General features: G+C 39.4%; 3 protein-coding genes and 1 long non-coding RNA gene across 12 annotated transcripts in view; 2 read left to right on the top strand and 2 right to left on the bottom strand.

Annotated features, from left to right (window-relative positions):
• LOC100746223 (mastermind-like domain-containing protein 1) overlaps window positions 1-7,139 on the top strand; it is a 174,402-nt gene extending 167,263 nt beyond the window's left edge. For 2 of the 5 annotated variants that reach the window (XM_003490148.4, XM_012386669.3), the window contains 4 exons: window positions 942-1,226; window positions 1,488-1,638; window positions 1,712-1,925; window positions 2,021-7,139. In XM_003490148.4, coding sequence (XP_003490196.1) covers window positions 942-1,226; window positions 1,488-1,638; window positions 1,712-1,925; window positions 2,021-4,228 — 2,858 coding nt within the window. In that variant the 3' untranslated portion in view covers window positions 4,229-7,139. The remainder of the gene's footprint in view (window positions 1-941; window positions 1,227-1,487; window positions 1,639-1,711; window positions 1,926-2,020) is intronic. The other 3 variants (XM_012386667.3, XM_012386668.3, XM_033321184.1) reach the window with 2 other exon arrangements.
• Window positions 7,140-7,422: 283 nt separating this feature from the next.
• LOC112212975 lies at window positions 7,423-12,264 on the bottom strand. Of its 2 annotated transcripts, XR_004461855.1 has the most exons (4): window positions 9,318-12,264; window positions 9,134-9,237; window positions 8,643-9,057; window positions 7,423-8,572 (listed from the first exon to the last, which is right to left on the bottom strand). It is a non-coding gene; the product is annotated as an uncharacterized LOC112212975 (long non-coding RNA). The 2 variants fall into 2 exon arrangements; XR_002946832.2 differs by having other exon boundaries at window positions 7,423-9,057.
• A 249-nt stretch (window positions 12,265-12,513) lies between these two features.
• LOC100748882 (LIM domain-binding protein 2) overlaps window positions 12,514-18,044 on the top strand; it is a 138,243-nt gene continuing 132,712 nt past the window's right edge. For 3 of the 4 annotated variants that reach the window (XM_033321185.1, XM_033321187.1, XM_033321188.1), the window contains exons 1-2: window positions 12,514-12,640; window positions 17,640-18,032. In XM_033321185.1, coding sequence (XP_033177076.1) covers window positions 12,613-12,640; window positions 17,640-18,032 — 421 coding nt within the window. In that variant the 5' untranslated portion in view covers window positions 12,514-12,612. Of the gene's footprint in view, window positions 12,641-15,657; window positions 16,919-17,639; window positions 18,033-18,044 lie in introns of those variants that run through there. The other variant, XM_024368241.2, reaches the window with a different exon arrangement.
• LOC117151748 lies at window positions 13,936-15,625 on the bottom strand. Its single transcript, XM_033321191.1, has 2 exons — window positions 14,986-15,625; window positions 13,936-14,721 (listed from the first exon to the last, which is right to left on the bottom strand). The coding sequence occupies exons 1-2, from the start codon at window positions 15,032-15,034 to the stop codon at window positions 14,441-14,443; spliced, it is 330 nt and encodes a 109-aa protein (XP_033177082.1). The 5' UTR covers window positions 15,035-15,625; the 3' UTR covers window positions 13,936-14,440.

Genomic DNA, 18,044 nt, shown 5'->3' on the forward strand with positions numbered 1-18,044 from the left:
ATTTTTTGATGAGCAGTCGATGGTTGAAGGTTTCCTTCTTTAATTTTGTTAAAATTAGCCATATGGCATTGATATAAACAATTACATACATATATATATGTTCAGCTCTGGTAATGTAAAGCAGATAGAAATATGAATTATAATTTGAAAATATTCGTTATGTAGTAAAACTAACCTTATTATCCTACAATAACATAAAATATTATATACATCATATTATTACTCATAGTAATTACAGTTTTCACAATGCACATATCGATTTGTTCGTTTTGTACGTTTCAATCTTTTGTGAAGAAAAATTTCACGAAATATAATGTTCTTTCTTTGTTGCTATTTAAAATGATTACTTTTTAAATTGCGAAAAGTTAAGCAAATGTAATAACCAAGGTTATTTTATATTCACATTTTGCGTATAATTTCGACTCGTTACGGAAAATAAAAAAATTTCACGCGATCCTAATGGCAGTCTTTTTACTTGAAACGGAAATCGTGCGAGACGTGAATTGTCCCATTATTAATTTAATTCCAATGGTAATCATCATCTTTTGTGTGTATCGCATTAAAACAAACAGTAAGACTTTTATAACCGTCAGATATTAAAGAAGAACATTACGGTATCGTAAACGTATAATGTTTCATATATGTATTTACCCAGTAATCCAGAAAAACACAATCAGGAGTATATTTTTCTTAATCTTGCCACAATATAGCAAATATTAAGTAACATCATACATAACGCAACTATTAATTTCTTCTAACAGATTAGGAGTATCTGATAACAGAAATGCAAGAAATCTTAAGGAGATAAAGGAATACTTGTTTTCTAAATTGCTTTCTCGATTCTTCGTTATTTTATTGCATTCTTGAAGGTTTAATCTAATGAGAATGATTGAATTAAAAAAAAAAATTATTTAAATAAACAATGTAAAATAATGTTTTAGCGCCGAAATTGAAAGGAAGACCGAGAAGGAAGCGTAAAAAGCGTAGCGCATCGCCAGGAGAATCGAGCAACGAGAGCGAGGCATCCGTGGCGTCTACCTCGAAGAGTGCCCCAGCGAGTTCGAACGTGGTGGTACCGAGCGTTGGAAGGCCACCTTCGTCGGTAGTACGACGAAGCGAGCGAAAGACCACCGCCGAGGAAAAGAAATTCCTAACGGATGTGCAGAATTTCATGAACTCGCGGGGTACGCCTGTCGGAAAGATGCCACTGCTGGGCTACAGACAGAGTCAGTATCTGTGTGACGTCTTTTTTTTTTTTTTAATTGGCGGAAAACATTTTTAGACTCCTTTAATTAAGATCTCATATCTTCGCCTGCATACATATAAAAACATATTAATATATTGTAATTTAAATTGAAACAGTGATTGGTACTGTTCGAAGCTGATCTACAGCAGTGTTTCCTTTTGACAAACTCATACGTTCCTTATAATAAATGTTCGAAAGATACAACGAAGATATCGGACTAACAATGTTCTTTTGTTTACAGTCGATCTCTTCCTATTTTATACGAAAGTGCAATTGCTCGGTGGCTACGATTCCGTCAGTGCTGGTCGACTCTGGAAGAACATTTACGACGACATAGGTGGTAATACAGGATCCACCAGCGCTGCGACTATCACTCGACGGCATTACGAAAGGTAAAGTATTCGAATGATTTTATATACTAGTGATCAAGTCAGTGACGGTCTATGGAATTGGTCGTACGAACAGGTTGCTGTTACCCTATGAGAGGTATCAAAGAGGAGAGGAAGCGAAGGTTAGACTAACACCCGGAAGGCGAAGTAAGAGTAGCAGCGTGTCCGAGGAGTCCGAAGATAATAAGCAAGAGACGAACGATTCATATCCATCGGAAACGCCTCCCCCTGTAGAAACGAATGTTACTGCTACAACTCCTCCCCTTCAATCAATTGTATCGTCGGCAGCAGTAAGTATCGTCGAGATACTTCATCATCTATACTTTATACGATGCTCGTTCATTAAATAATACGAGCGATATGATAATTAAATTTATTTTTACAGCCGTTCCTTTCGAGCGAAAAACCGAAGACGGAGACTGGCAAGACATCGTCTCTGCGTAGCGTACGAGTGAAACAAGAACGCTTGAAATCGTTAAATACTATGATTGCCAATAGTACGCCATCGCCCAGCCAGCAAACAAGCCAACTACCAAGTCCACCACCTTCTTCTAATACGTCAATTTCAACGCCGAGTAGTACACCTTCTACGACACCCACGAATGGTACTGGAAGTCAAAGTGTATTAGAGAGGCAGCTCAACAGTCCTCTGATATCGCAACAAGTTCCACCGTCGTGTTCACCGCCGGGTCTTCCGGTAACTACAGTGGTAACGAATGCTTCTACGGTGGTAACATTAACACCACCGCCGGAGAAAGATATGAAAGAAATCAAACTAGATTCTAAACAAACCACCCTGTTGGCTCAGGGTAAGGAGAACATACCGTTGTTCGGCGAGAAGTCAATTTTCGCGGAGAAGACGATAGTGCCTCCTAGATCACCAGAAGTGATTGACCTGGAAACGGAGAGTGACACGAGTAGGGATAAAATAATCATTCCCAGTTTTAAGAAACGTAAATTGGAAATACTTCGCGAGGGTGGTCTTGAAGTTACTGCCGTTGACTTGGATACGCGACCCAGCGTGATTCAAAGCAATCCTCCTGCGCCAGCAACAATGAAATCCGAAGAAAAGCCGCCAATATCGTATCCTCTTCCAGTCACACCTAATTCCATTCCTAAGTTGATTTCCGTCACCGTAACGCCGGACATAGGGCATATGTTATCGTCTCCTCAAGAACATCAACATCATCATCATCATCAAGCACGGTTACAAACGCCGACCAAGCAACATCCCGCTCATCACAATAACAATAATAATATTATGATGAATAATAATAATATGGTGAACAGCCGCGTAATAAATCTTGGTACTTCTAATAACGCCGCGTTGCTACAATTGTACGCGAATGCTAATGTGCCGCCACCAGCGTCGTCAGGGTTGCATCAAGCAAATCATCGTTTCGTACCGCCAATTGTTCCTAACGGTAGGATATTTCCGCCCAAGGTGACACAGTCAAAGTCGATATTCGCACACAACGAAAAAATGGTTTACGGAGATCCGAAAGAGATTCCTATCCCTCCAAAGTATCGTCCCACGCTGCATCGTTTGCAGCCGCATCAGATACACAATAATAACGACCCTGTGTACAGCGGGGTCCTCGACTTAACACAAAAATCGAACAAGCCGGTGTTTCCGAGGCCGAGCTTAGAAATAGTGAAAGTACCTGTAGTGCCGAGGCCTAATCCATTAAACTTGGAGATGAGGAACTCGTCGATTAAAGAGAAACCAACAGATTGTTCGAAACGAAGTACCTTCCCTGGTTACCAGAACGTACTGGACAGTCGAACGATGGCTTCGAATAACTTAGAAATTACGATCGTAAACCCTAAGCAAAAAAATAATCACTTAAGTACACCGACGCATGTTCGAGTATCGAGTCCATCTAGAAATAGCGCGATACCTGTGCAAAGAAGGCAACACCTGAATGGCAAGTACACGACGAGGAGTGAACCAGTTTCACCGTACACACCTAGGAAGCCGAGTCATCCTGTTATACCGAATGTACCTAATCTAAATCACCTGAATAGTGGAAATTATCCTAGAATGGCAACGATTCAGCAACAGAATACGATCGATAGGAGAAAAAACGTAGAAATGAGCGGTGGTAAGGAGCAGCATCAGCATCAGCATCAGCAGCATTCACTTCAACATCAGCATCATCACCAGCACCAACATATGCATCAACAACATCAACAGCAACAGCGTCGAATCAGCGAGGGCGATAAATCGTTAATCGCTCAACAACAACAGCAACAACAACAACACCAGCCACAGGAACCGAGGCAAACCGAAGCTGGAAGACGACACAGTGTTCCGAGTATACCTTCTGGTTATGTACCTACGGTACCGCAAAACAATCCAGCTTTCTTTCCACAACTGCCAAACACGCCCGGCAAGTTCCTACCGATTTTAGATCCCATGTACTATTCCGCATTCTATAATGGTTTATTTCCCCCGCCGATTCCGCCCACGGCTGCCACGTCGTTTTTACCGCCGGAATTTAGTGCGTACTACAAAGAATTACTTGCTTCCTCGCAACCAAGACTGGGGATGGCGGGGCAGCATCAGCCAGCTGCTCCAACGTCTAAGTAGACAATGGGATCTCATCTAGGGTTTCCGATGTGTAACGAATATCGGTTTCATTTCTAGAGACAAAGATCCGTCGGATTCCTCGCTTCGAATTCTATTTTCACTGAAATTACTCAATGAGGAATTTCCTCGTAATTGTCAATAAATAATAAAGACATTCAGCGAATAAACTTAAATCGCGATAGAAGAATGTGTATTTACGTTATCGTTTAAGCATTTACCGACGATCATTTAAAAATACACTGTCGTTTTGAATAACGTTCTAAATATTCAATTGTAACGATATAGGAAGAATAATACAGTGTCGGTCGAACGTAAAAAATAAAAAAAGAGGAGATCAAACGAAGTTTAAACCATAAACGAAAAATAGGTGCATACAGTGAAATAAGTGTGTACATGCATATATCATGCAATAAATTAGGTAATAATTTTTTATATGTAACAATAATAACGAGATAACTTCATTGTAAATGGAAATCGATGAAACGATGTTTCGGTCTTATTTTAATTTTTATATATATTCGAGAGGATATTCGATATTAATTAAGAAAAACGTACTAAAACACTGTGATAACGATTAAAGGGAAAGAAGAAAAAAAGCAAAAAAAAAAAAAAGGATTAAGAAGAAAGAATAATACTGAACTCAATATTAGAAATGAATGAATGCTGTTGACTGTTTTTCATTCGATAAAACAATTCTTTCAACATTCATTCTTCACGAAGTTTAAATGTACATCCGTAACGGTCAAATGCTAGGAATAATCAATTAAGAAATTCAATGACTATTTTACGTTCTTTTTTTTATATCTTCCCGCGAAAATGCAAATTTTTTCAGGAGATTAATTCAATTCTCCATTATGAGTCCAAATTTCTTAATTTCGAACGTGCGATGTGATAACTAAATAAATATATAAATAAATAAAGAAATATATATAAATACATATACATGTATATCACATATATATATACATATATATATACATATATGTGTATATGCGAGATCTTTAACCGACGGATCGCCAGAATGTATAATTGTTTATTGTATAACGACAAATCTTACGTAGTAACGATCGCGAGAACCCTATTCTACTGTGTAAGTTTAGACAATTTTCATTGTATTGACACGTACACACTATCACCATACACACTAATCTGTAGTCAGTTCTAAGAAATAAGTGCACGCAAGCGATGTTATAGCAACGAGATATGTATATATTGTATATAATCACGTATTCGTTAAGCTAGATAAATTCCCTGCATTATATCTTTCAATATTACGTAAGTGCGTTAAGATTTAGTAAATGTACAGGCTGTCTTATTTGTGTGGCCAACGATAGTCGTATCGCTGCATATATATAAATATATTCTTATTAGGGTGCAACGCAATATTTTGCAGAATACTTCTAGAAAATCTCTTGTACATTGAACTATAACGAAACGAAAGCGTAGATACAAAAAGGAAATGTTTTCATTTTTTATTGACAGAGAGATTGCTCGTGAAAAATAACAAATCAGAGAGAAAAAGGAAAAAGAAGCATGCGAATCTTTTATTTTAAATTCCAATTAAGGAGCACCATCGCATAATTGACTGATTAAAATACGCGTGATCGCTGCCGAAAGCGATCGAACATCGCGGGCCACCAAAGTTCTGAAGAAAAGAAAAAAAGTACCGATGGTATATCCATGTTAAATGTAGACATATTAATAGAATTTGTTCGTTTTAGGATACTCTGATAAAGGAAAAAAAAAACAAAAATAAAATATCAGATAATGTTAAAAAAAACATTCGTACCCCTAAAACGTACAAGAGTGTAAAAGGTCCTCGCCTGACCATTCTAGCAAAATCAGATTTCTATATCGATGTCTTTCAATTATAAGTTGTTCATGTTTGGAAGTTCTTTTACGAAACAAGAGTGAAATGGTGAGCGTTGTTGGAATTTACGATCGCGGTTTTTTGAAAGGTCTTCAAGCTACGCCCGACGCGCCGAAAAGTAGAAATCATTTTTCTTTTCTTTTCTTTTTTTACTTCAATTGATTCTATTATCATCGTAGCATAAAAGGAGCACGAATTATTTTTTTTATATAACAAATAATCTTTTTATTAGATTTGCCTTGAAACGCTTCTCTTGTTCTAATGGTGCTATGTTGCAAGGTATTTGTAAGAAAAAGTTCTTGTTTTTTTTTTCTTTTTTGAGCTTTTACGAAGGAAAACCGTCGGGAATCGACAAAGATCGTTGACGTATTCCGAAAGAAATACGATCTAAGACAGACCTTCTTCACGTCCAAGTCTGATAAACCGTATTTCGAAGGTAAAAAGACTTCTGATTTCAGAGTGTATGTATATATCAAAAGCAGATCCGTTATTGTTGCGATTACGATATAATTCCGCGAAATTCATTTAACAATGGCTAAACGAATTGGAAGAAGTGGTATGAAGAAGAGGAAAAAGTTTTCTTTTTCTCGGAACAGAGAGTAAAAAAAAAAGAAAGAAAAGTAAAAGGAAGGGCTTGTACGAGAATACGTGCCATAAAACTGCTTAGATAATGACTTTCAAAATCGAACGATAACGACGGTCGTTTGTATGTGCTTTTAACGAGCCCTTTATCAACTAGAAAGACTATAAGAATGTAGAAGAAAGTTTAAATGAAAGGAAAGAAGTGCAAAATTCCATAGGGGAGATTTTATGTAATTTCTTTTTGTTTTGTTACCGTGGATGTTTTAATCTCGAATTATAGTGCGTGAGCGATAAAGAGAGAAGAAACTTGAAAGAATGTACGTATGTATGTGAGAGGGAGAAACAAGAAAAAAAAAAGCAAATGAGAGAGACATCAAAGACGTACGATGAGATAAGAATGTATGAATGCGAATACAGAGCAGAAATTAGAGAACGATTAATATTCAAAAAAAAAAAAAATGAAAAAAAGAAAGTCTATGTTCGTTTTTTGTTTTTCTTTTGCGAGTTTTTCTTCATTTTGTATACTTAGCAGTGACTTTTTAGCGTAACCCTCGTTTCCCAATTTAATAATAATTATTATTACGATACAAATATTTTTTATTATATGGGCATTTCAGTTCCTAACTTGGAAATAAAATATCTACTACGAATGAATTCGTTATTGACAGAATTCAAGCAAGTGAACGTGTTTCTCCCTTTAGAAATTATAATATTTGACATTTTTTATTTAAAACGTCTAAATTTTTATTTGAAGTTTAAAATAAAACGATTTGAAACTCGAAACCTATTGAAACGTGCTTGCTTTTGATTTGATGCATAAAATGCATATTTCCATTGTTCTATTTAATAGTAAAAACCGACGATCTCATGCTCATAATGATGATAACTGAAGCATTGACTAGTAAGTATTAATAACACTTTTATGACCTCTAAATAATTACTCTAAATAAAGATCTCTTACACAAAATATAAAAATACTCGGAAAAATCTATGTAAAAAATAGAAGTGATAAGAATACTTTCGATTTATATATTTACCTCGAACATATCCTCTGCGCGGTGCTGTGAACTCAGTGAAACGACTAAAATGAGACAAAAAAGATAATGGCGCGGAATGCATATGTGCCGCGAAATTTAAAATGTCTTTACGGTGGCTATAAACTGATAACCTGTTTAACCAGTTCGGTAATGGTAGACGCAGAAAGTTCTGCCTCACAAAATCATTTCTACTCTGTTTTCCCTACTGATTATTTTTACTCGACATAACCTTACTATCTCATATTTTACTATTTCAATATTATATACACAAATTCCACAGAAAAGAATATAATTATAATACCATCCTTCTAATTATGCATGTACGTTTTCAAAAATCATCAGATCGTTTCATTAATAGATTCAAATTTACATAAGAGATTAGAACGGAGATTTACAATATCACATTCACTAGAAGATTCAGTCGGAATAAATTTTTTCTTCGTAAAGTATGAATTTATTGGTTAACTTCCGTATTTAATTCGAATGTTAATTATCGGTGGTCGGCATAAAGGTTAGTTTCATATGGTCTTATTACACACAAAGTACACAGCATTGAAGCATCTTCTACCAAGTACAAAATTACAAAAATTTAATCTACCGTTAATTCAATCTGTGCAATCGCGTATTATGAACGCGTATTATAGATGCGTAGAATTCTTTATTTTCTCTACAATAATAATGTACGATTTCATAACTACATACAAACCTTTAAATTGTGGGATACAAGAAAGTATTTCATGTTACATTTATTTTGTCCACCGATAACCACAGTACATTACCAATATCTTTAATTTTACTCATTTTCGTGTTTGTATTAAGCATAAAGTATTCCGACATTCCGTTTATTTGAACCTGCTGCAGGACAAGTAGTTCATATAACTGAAGTCCATATAATACGAGCTTACTGGCTCTCTTTATTACTTACGATTTCTTGTTCATAGTAGTAATTCAAGTTCAGAAGAAATCAATCCAATTAGAAGAAGTTTATTTAATTACCCACTAACTAAAATTTCGTTTAAATATATGGACAAACGGACTAATTACACTCTACCCAACGTTATAAATTGTAGAGGGCGTAATAAAATGAATGGTCGGTATTACAGAACATGTGACGCGATGTTCCGTAAGGTGCCAAGTCCACTTTTATTGTTCTCGATGATTGAGTTAAATATGTTCCACATATAAATATGAGTAGCACAGATCGTAAGAAATAGTCCAGTCTCTTTTGAGATCGATATTTCAGAACGCGAAATACGAAAACCCATATAACATCAGATTTATTCCATATTTAGTCAGTGGTTTCACGATCGAAACCCACATCAGCGTTGCTGCCAATGTACCTAGACGAACACACAGATATGTATAGATTGTACACGTAGCGAATAGAACAAGGTGGTAGGGTGGAATTGTGTTTACCTCTCCATCCCCCGATGACAATCGGCAAACACACTTCGATGTAGGATTGTTGCGCACTGCTGCACGCCAAACTGCCTTTGTGTACGTAGTATACTTGCACAAATCTGCAGATCAGAGACGAAATTCTCGAAAATTCGCATTCACACTTCACGAAAATTCACTACTTCACTCTACTTCGACTTACTAGTTTCATAACGAATTTTGTACTGCGATTATCGCAATTTCTTCGATACTCCCGCCAAACGATTCGATTGTAGAGGGCGTCGTTGCACACTATCGAACCTTCATAAATTAAGTAGGGGCGATCTAATTGTTTCCTTATTAGGGAACAAATACGGAAATTTCATTGATTATTAAACACAACAAAATATCTATATACGTAGCTAGTATTCTGATTTGATATATTATTTAAAAATTCTGGACTTTGGAAAAATAGAAAAAATTCTTTCAATAAATTAAAAGTGTAGGATAAACGATACTAATTTTAAGTGCGTCGATTTAATTTATTAGAAGAAATGAAACTGTTTTTCGCTGTTAACCACTCTTCAGGTAAATATCAAATCTTCATTCAAAACATCTGCAATAGTACTGTGTAGAAACATCACGTTTCCATTTTAAAAACCAATTTTTATTCCACTTCTATTCTCGCAAAGCAGCACCAAAAAAAAAAGCAGTAGGACGTTACTGAGATTTAACGATCAATAAAATGGGATAATTAAATCATGAGAAAAAGCCCTTTAGAGAAAATAGAAGACAAAACGAATTAAATCACGGACAATATTGTAGCGTATTCTCGGTCGGTAATAACGCGTAGAACGATTCGATTCGTGCACCAGTATCGATCGAGGGACCAGGCGCAAAAGGTTACGCGGGCGTAGATGGAGGTGCGGGGTTTCTTGGACGCGCTTGAACATCGTTGCGGTGACGAGCATGTCATATCTTCGCGTTTCATGCGAAGCAGAGAATGCACGTAACCAGCGCAAAGCTGTCTTCCGCCCAGTTCTCGTGAACACTTCACCCACCAGACAATAGTTTACCGTATCGACCTATTCTCCCTCTCTCTTTCGTACGTGGCTTCTCCCTCCGTGCTTCGTTCTCATCTACCTCCTCATGCCACCCCGCTCCAGCCAACCACGAACTTGCTCTTCTGGCCTTCCCTTCGTGCCTTTCCGCAGATCCAACTTGTTTCTGTGTGCCATGAACTCCGAAGCTTCCGAGTCCACTTAGGAACAGCTGCGAACAATCCACGAACAGTCGCGATACTTTCCAAACTTTTCGCCGATATTTTCGAAAGTTTCCCTTTGTGTTCGGGTCTCTTGATGTTCTGAGTTATAGTCTTTATACTATCCTATTCGCAATCTTATTTCTTTGCACAATTATATCTTATCTTTAACAAATAAAGGAACAATCCTAAAATTCAGTAATTAGAGCCACATTACCAAAACTATCCTATTTACAATCTTGTTTTCTTCCTCGATTATGAGCTAATGTCACATGTGACCATCAAAGAGAAAAATATGATAAGCAATTTTTACATTCAATAATCTGTTCATCTAGTTTTAAAAGATTTATATATATCTTGGAATGTAACAAGTTGTTCTCTTTCCAACTATCATAGCTAACAAATAACATGAAAATTAAAAGATCAAGAAAAATTGAAATTTTCCTCTATGCGCCCTTTCATATAGATCTAACTTTGTTCTCGTTGAGTATATCATAGGCTAAATCTTGTATATCACGAAGCACAACGAAACTAATGAGAAATCACGGCCTTACAATTTATTATCAAAAGAGCAAAATTTTATCAAGACATTTAATCTCATTAAACCAGAAGAAATTCTTCATCCATATAATAAACTTGCGAGTTTAATGGAAATTAAATTCAGTTTGCTTGAGTCCGAACGCCGCTCGTAGACTTCGCACCGTCACGGTTTCCGAAGGTCGAGATTTGTTCCAAAGTTTGTATGAATGAAACTTATCCTAATATCTCCGTGAACGGTGTGCGGCTTTCTTCGGACAGTTCTAGTCGGGGAACAGCGTCGACCAAAAGTACAGAAAGTCCACGGGAGAGAGAGCACGTGCAAGCAAGGGTCGGTTGTTTCCGAGCTCGTTCGAATCGTTTCAACCCAGGGTCAGTGGAACGTGCTTGTGTACGAACTGTCCGCAACTGTCATTCACCTCGTGGCTTGCCACGCGTTCGCGGCGGATATTTCCGTATGGTTTGCGGGAAAAAGTTATCACGGGGTCGGGGAAAAATCGAAGTGCCACAACGGATGAGTTTTCGCGGCCTGAGACTTCTCTCTCATTGGTTACACACAAAGAGAATGAGAATATTGAAAAAAAAATGTTTCCCAATCACCACCGGTTACAACCTGGAGAATTGTATCTGTACGGTCTGATTCGTACACCTAAATGTCATTTCGTTTGTATTTCTTATTAATAGAATAACACAGGAACAAAACATGATGAGCACATTTTTCTTCATTTTCTGAGGAACATATGTTTAGTACTAAAGCCAAATAAAAAGACAATTTCGATAGTATAAGATTGATTGGTTAAGCTATTGGATTTTAGAACGGCTTCCCTGTGAAAGGTAGGAAATTTCACTTATCTTGTTCTTCTCCTGTAATCTTTAATTAAAGATGCAGAAAAAGTACAAATGACTAAAAAGCCTGGAAGAACGCTAAAAGAAATTTATTCTTATACTGCGTAGGAGAACTTCGTCGGCGTATCATTTGCAATTTTCATTTAAAACTTTCATGCATTCTGTCTCGCACATTTGATGAACATACACACACACACACGCAGTAACGAACTTAGAAACTTAAGTCCGCTTTTACGCTATTTCATCGCATAACGATGCAGCTGAACGTTTACGTCCAAAAGCATACATTTAATGCAAACAGGAAAAAGAAGAGAAAAATACGAGCACTTTTTCGAATACATCTGGCTCTATCCACGGTCATTCAAGGCCTCATTACAGTCGTGTATCGTTGTGTATATCGCTCATTGAGCTTCGCGTGAAAAGCTGGCCTCGTTAACGAAGTACGGTCGCAAAGCTGTTTTCCGGAGCCCGCGTGTTCTTCGTTCGACGACACATCAACTGTCACTGAAGACGATTTTTCAACATCTCCGGGATATAAAAGGCGGCCATACTGACCCCGAATCGCGGGTTATCGAATCGTGCCTTCACCGACAGATAGACATCGAGATGCGTACTGACATACAGTGTGCGAGCGTTGTTCGCGTGACAGCGAGCCAAGCGTACTCTTATGCCCGTGGTTCTCTCGTCTGACAGCCGTGACCTTCGAACGTTTATCGGTAGAAAACTTTCTTCGGGATTTCGCCTCCGCTCACGGCTAAAAAGTCGAACGCTCTAGTTCTTCGCTACATAGTGATTTCTCGCCTTTGAAGATTCGAATAAATCGATGAATCAAGAAACAAGTGAAAATAACGGGTGATGATGGAACACGGAAAGGATGGAACTGAGCAGTATATTTTTAACAGGTAGGCTTCACGTTAAATAAATAGTTAGATCTAAATTTTTTGAAATAATACGATACTCGATGAATGTTAAAGATTTTGAACAGAAACTTCTGTTAGTGATTTTAAGCTATTGTCTCGGTTTGCTTGTTGATTTTATTACAGTAAATGTCCGAGGGTAACATGAGAGAAAGGATATAATACGAACTATCAAAGAGTAGATTGTAATATTTGCCGTGTAATATTCTGTTAAGTATAGCAAGCTGAAACTTCTGCTTTCCCCAAAGTTATGTAACTGTTCGATCTATTTCACGTCCCAGGTGAATTGGTGTCAGTCGCTGATAATAGTAATAAATAGCTGAAGCAACGATTCAGCCTCGTAAAATTTTAGAAAGTGCTCCGGTCCAGATAACTTCCGGCTTCGTGAACTAATCTTCTCCGTTTTCTGGTAGTTCAACTTGGTGGTGAGGTAGGTCGGCATAGTTTCCCGTTGATGCCGCCTTTCTATTCGAACGACTCGCCAGGGAACAAGGAAGCATAACACGGTTGGGTGTCGCGACGCCAGACGCGGTTGCATTTACGAAAAGGATGGAAAAATGAACGCTCGTTGCTTAGAGACGTAAATGCAGTTAAGTTCTGCCTGGATGCGTCCAGCAGTTCTCAATATTCTTGATGCGAAACACCAACCTATTCTCTTCTTCTAAAAATTCTTCTTACAATTAGAAAAGAAAAACTTATATGAATTAAACTCGTAGTTCTTTATTAGAACAATACTTGAAACGTTGAAAATTATTACAATAATACAAAGTAAAAGGTAAAATTGTTTACTCTGAAGAACATAAAAAGAAATATAGAAACCTTCTCCGAATATAACTCGTAACTTCTATATACATTTTCAGAATGATTTCGGATTTTACCAATATAAATATGATAGTCGTGTCTCATTACAATGCTAATGAAATTTCGAAATGACCTATATAACAGATACAATAAAAAAAAAATAAAAATTTTCGAATACTTTCACGAGCCAGTTTAAGTGAAAGATATAAATTTTGGAAAGGTAATAGGAAGGAAAGCCATCTTAAACGCAAACCGCTTAAACGCGGCGTTTGAAGGTTAGCAGGCCTCCTGGCGTCGTATCACCGTCTAATAAAATGACTGGTCGTCTGACCAGCATAACCTCGCCAACCCATCGACCCCCGCTATACGTTCCTGGGATAAACGCAGAGAGTAAAGAGGCGGAGGTGGAGGAGGAATAGAAAGAGGAGGACGAAGAGGAGGAGGAGGAGGAGGAGGAGGTGGAGAAAGGTGCAGGAGGAGGAAGAGGGTGGGCAGGGTCGAGGGTGAACCCCTTATTGATTTTTAGGGTGACACTGTCAACCGGCGAGTGTTGAGTCCCCCGCGACGGGAGGGACTTTGAAACGACGAGGAGTGAGAAAAAATGTGGCGGCCGCTGCGCCATTCCACGCGCGAAAAACATCCCTTCTTTACAGTTATCTTCTTTTTCATTTTCTTTTCTCATGGTTCTGCGATCGATTAGAATTTCATACGCGAATAAAGATGATTAGGAAACTGTCCGATCCTCGCTTTCCGCTAGAAACATGAAACATTTTTTCGTTGTGTAAAAGTGGCGAGTGCGGCGTCGGCGGCAGCGGTGGCGGTGACAGAAAAGAGTAACTGTGGCGAGGCGCAGTCCCGTTGCGGTCGGGGGTTTAGCTCTCGGCGCAGGGCCGTACGCATCCGTGGGCGACTCTCCACGTGGAACAGCTGCCTTCTCGCGTCGTCTTGCATGTTTTACACGTCTCGGGCATTCGGATCGCGGTTTTAATTCTCGGGAAGCGATATCACGCTGACGGTGGACAAATTTCCTTTCAATTCTACACGTTTTTTTTCGCACCTTCGAGTCATAGTTGACGTCCAGTTTATTTTTCTTTTTTCCATTCTTTGTAATCGTTTGGCCGAGCCACGCCACCACGCCGTGAGTCGTCCATGAATGAGCAGCGAATGACGCGTGTGTTTCCCGTAATCGTCTTTCGTGCTCGATCGCTCCTCGATATCCTTGCTTGGTGACGTGTGTTCTTTGTGCGCCACGCTTTCTGGCTGTGCTGCACGCAGAAAGTTACGAGAGTTAACTTTCGAGTGTTCGCGGAAACGGTGCGCCAACGGAGGAGGAGGATTAAAGAAACGCATCGTGTGTGTGGTGTTTCTTCACGTCGCGTCGGTTTCTAATTTGCCGCAGCGGCAGGGAGAGAAACGTTTGATTGAATATCGAAGGGAGGAAGTGTGATAAATAATAGCGAGCGGGAGAGTAGTGCTTTGGAGGACGCGTGTTGGCTGGTCGTTTCCGTTGGTGGTGATTGTTTTCTCACTTAACTTGGCCCGTTTTGGTGCATCGCTCTTTACGAACTGAGCCGGCATCTCATGTTGTTTACAAATCAAGGCGATTACGTTACTGCACGTCCTGTACACACTGTGTTACTCGCATGCAACAGGCGACACCGCGTTGCCAAAGTTTCCTCTTGATTAATCGATCGGAAATTACAGCCGGTCAGAGTGATACCTCTCAAGGATTTGAATGAATCGCGCGGTTCACTGATAGACGCAGAAGAGACATTCAGAGAAACCGAGGAAGAAGGAACGAAGCGTAGAGGAGCGCGCCGCATTGGCGTAGAGCCGGCAAGAACGGTCGCGTCTAGGGAAAAATCGGTGAATAGTTTCGGGTGCACGCGCAAGGAATATCAGCCGTGTAATTACGCGAAGGTAGCGCGCGGCTTAGAATCAATACGACTGGATTACTTAGGCGACGGTTTAACTCCGAGGATCGAGAGAAAGCGTGGCTAATAGCCGACAAAACACGCGTGTCTAGCGGCCGAACGATTTTTCGACTGGCGTTTAAAGGCACAAGGCAAACGACGCAGAAAAGACGAGCTGCACTACGGAGTTGCTGCGTATGCCTTGATGGGGTGTGCTTTCAGTGTGTTTGGGCGGGGTGTGAGGCAGTCGTTGCTACCGCGTCGGCTCATGCAGCCGGTCTGTTAAAAATGGCAGCGTCGTCCGATTTTTATGTATCGGATAACAATTATTGGCTACGACCGAGGAAGAAATCCAGTTGACATCCGGGCGCGGGCAGTTAGGAGGGACAGTGAGTACTGAACACGTGGTCCGTTGAGGGAGCAGCTAGTCTAGTTTACTACTAGGTGCGTGTGTCGACTAGCTACACCCCTGGCGCACGTGCGTACGTGTATTTCCTCGAGTCGTCGCGAACGGTGCACGTGTGAGTGACAAATCGCGAGTGAAAGTGCTGGAGACTAGTGACTTTTTTTCGTGCCGTCACGCGTTCCTCACAGGCTTCCTGTATTTTCATTCGCGAAACCTGTCTTGACAGTTAAAACTTGACGTTTCGGAACGTCTGTGTCGATACAATCACGTTCGTCCAGTGTTTACCATGTATCTTTACCTTATGGTTAATTAAATCAATGAAGTATACGTATGGTAAACAAAAATTCGATCTTTCTAATGGTTACGGAGAATTATTACGATTCGTTCGATGTGAATTAATGCGTGGTTAAAAACCTTCAGTAAATACGAATACGAATACGAATACGAATGCTGTGGCGCCACCTGCACGCTACGTCCCTGACAAGGGTCGTCTGTTGACTCTGGTGGTGTTTATTCGCGCTTGCCTCTTCTCTCTCTCTCTCTCTCTCTCTCACTTGCACCGAGTCATTTGTGTTTGGACGATCGTGAATTTTTTTGCAATGTGACGAGAAAATGAATGAAGATTAGCGTGATGTCGGACCTGTGCACGCGCCTAACAGTGGGTGCGCGCCTGGATCTCGACTCGAAACTTGGTGGAACGTCTTGAAACAGGTCGAAAATCAGCATGAAAATGCCGGCAACGCGACCGTACAGGTGCCCATTGTTATTCACAGCTTTCACAGTTTTCGATGAGACGGTGCATCGACAGACTGCGAATCCGGACTCCTGAAAAGTATCGTGAATCGTGCTTCGTGCGCTTTAAGTCCCCTCGCCGTCGGTGGGACTCGCGAAACGCGTTCTAACCGCACTATAGGTTAGGTTACCGGCACATAACCTTAATTCAATTCTAAGGAAAACTCGAGTTGTTACACATGCAGGAATTGAAACGTGACCTTCTTGTGATCTCATTTAATTGAGAGTTAAACGTATCTAGGAAGATTGACCTTTTCTTTGCCAAGTGCTGATTCCTACATTGTGGGTGATCGGTGCAATGGAATGATCTGGGTGACTATAGGACAATGAAGGCCAATGGGACAAACAATGGTGATTTTACTTTGCTTCTCTGTTTTTTAGAATTCTTTAGAAATGCTATGTTATATATTACTTTATGTAAAGTGGCGTTAATATAAGCATCAGAGTTGTTTATTATTAGATTACTATTAGAGTTGTTTACATGCATCGATATGCTATTCTCATAAATGTACCGTACATGAGATTGCTTAAAAAGGTTATTGTGTTAAATATAGATAGAATATAAATATAATAGCAAAGCTAATTATCTGTATTGCACATAAATAAGCTTGATAACTAAACGAATCATTAGAATCTTCACGTACTACATGAAAACATTTATATATTGAAGATTTTATACATTATAAGTGTATCTGTATCTATAAGAATGTGCAATATCGAAGGTAATAAGAGGAATAGTATTAAATAATGGAGTTGTAATAAGTATATTATATCGGTATAATAGTATATCATTATATATGCTATTCGAATATTACTTCTCTTATCTTTTGGAATCTATGTATATGTACTAATATGTATATTATATTATAACATACTTCATTTTGGCATTTCTGTAACGTCATAACAGTTAATTCATAATATAACAGAAAGAGTTCCTTCATCTTTTAAAATTTTTGTACTTTCAAGTGTACGCACTATAGTATAACACATTTAATTCTTATGTTCTGGTAATATGAGATCAATTACTCTAAAGTACAACAGATATAACATCATGCATTGTTTAAATTTTCAGGCTGTAGCCGCCTAAACACGCCATTGGCAGCCACTACCACGCTGGAGGATCCGGGAACACCAGCCTCTTGGAAGGGCCCGCCGCCCGGCTCGGAGGCATCGCCTTTTACACCCAACTCCGTTGGCCAGGGTGGTGGCCCTGGCTCCGGTCCTTACAACAGTACAGGTGGTCCACCGAGCAATGCGGCCTTCCAGGGTCCGAGTCCTTTCCCCGGTGGTGCTGGTAGTCCAGCAGGGGCACCACCCTATCAAGGTCCTCCTCCCGGTTCCGCGACTCCTCAATATACTGCCTCGCCAGCGCCTAGTGGTTCCTCGACACCTGGTCCCGGACCACCGCCGAATTCGTCGGGCTTCCCTCCGCCGCCGAATAATTCCGGCCCACCGTATAATGGGCCCGGACCGAGCC

Source organism: Bombus impatiens, unplaced genomic scaffold (assembly GCF_000188095.3).
Source record: "Bombus impatiens unplaced genomic scaffold, BIMP_2.2 scf_0406, whole genome shotgun sequence".
Classification (NCBI taxonomy): domain Eukaryota; kingdom Metazoa; phylum Arthropoda; class Insecta; order Hymenoptera; family Apidae; genus Bombus; species Bombus impatiens.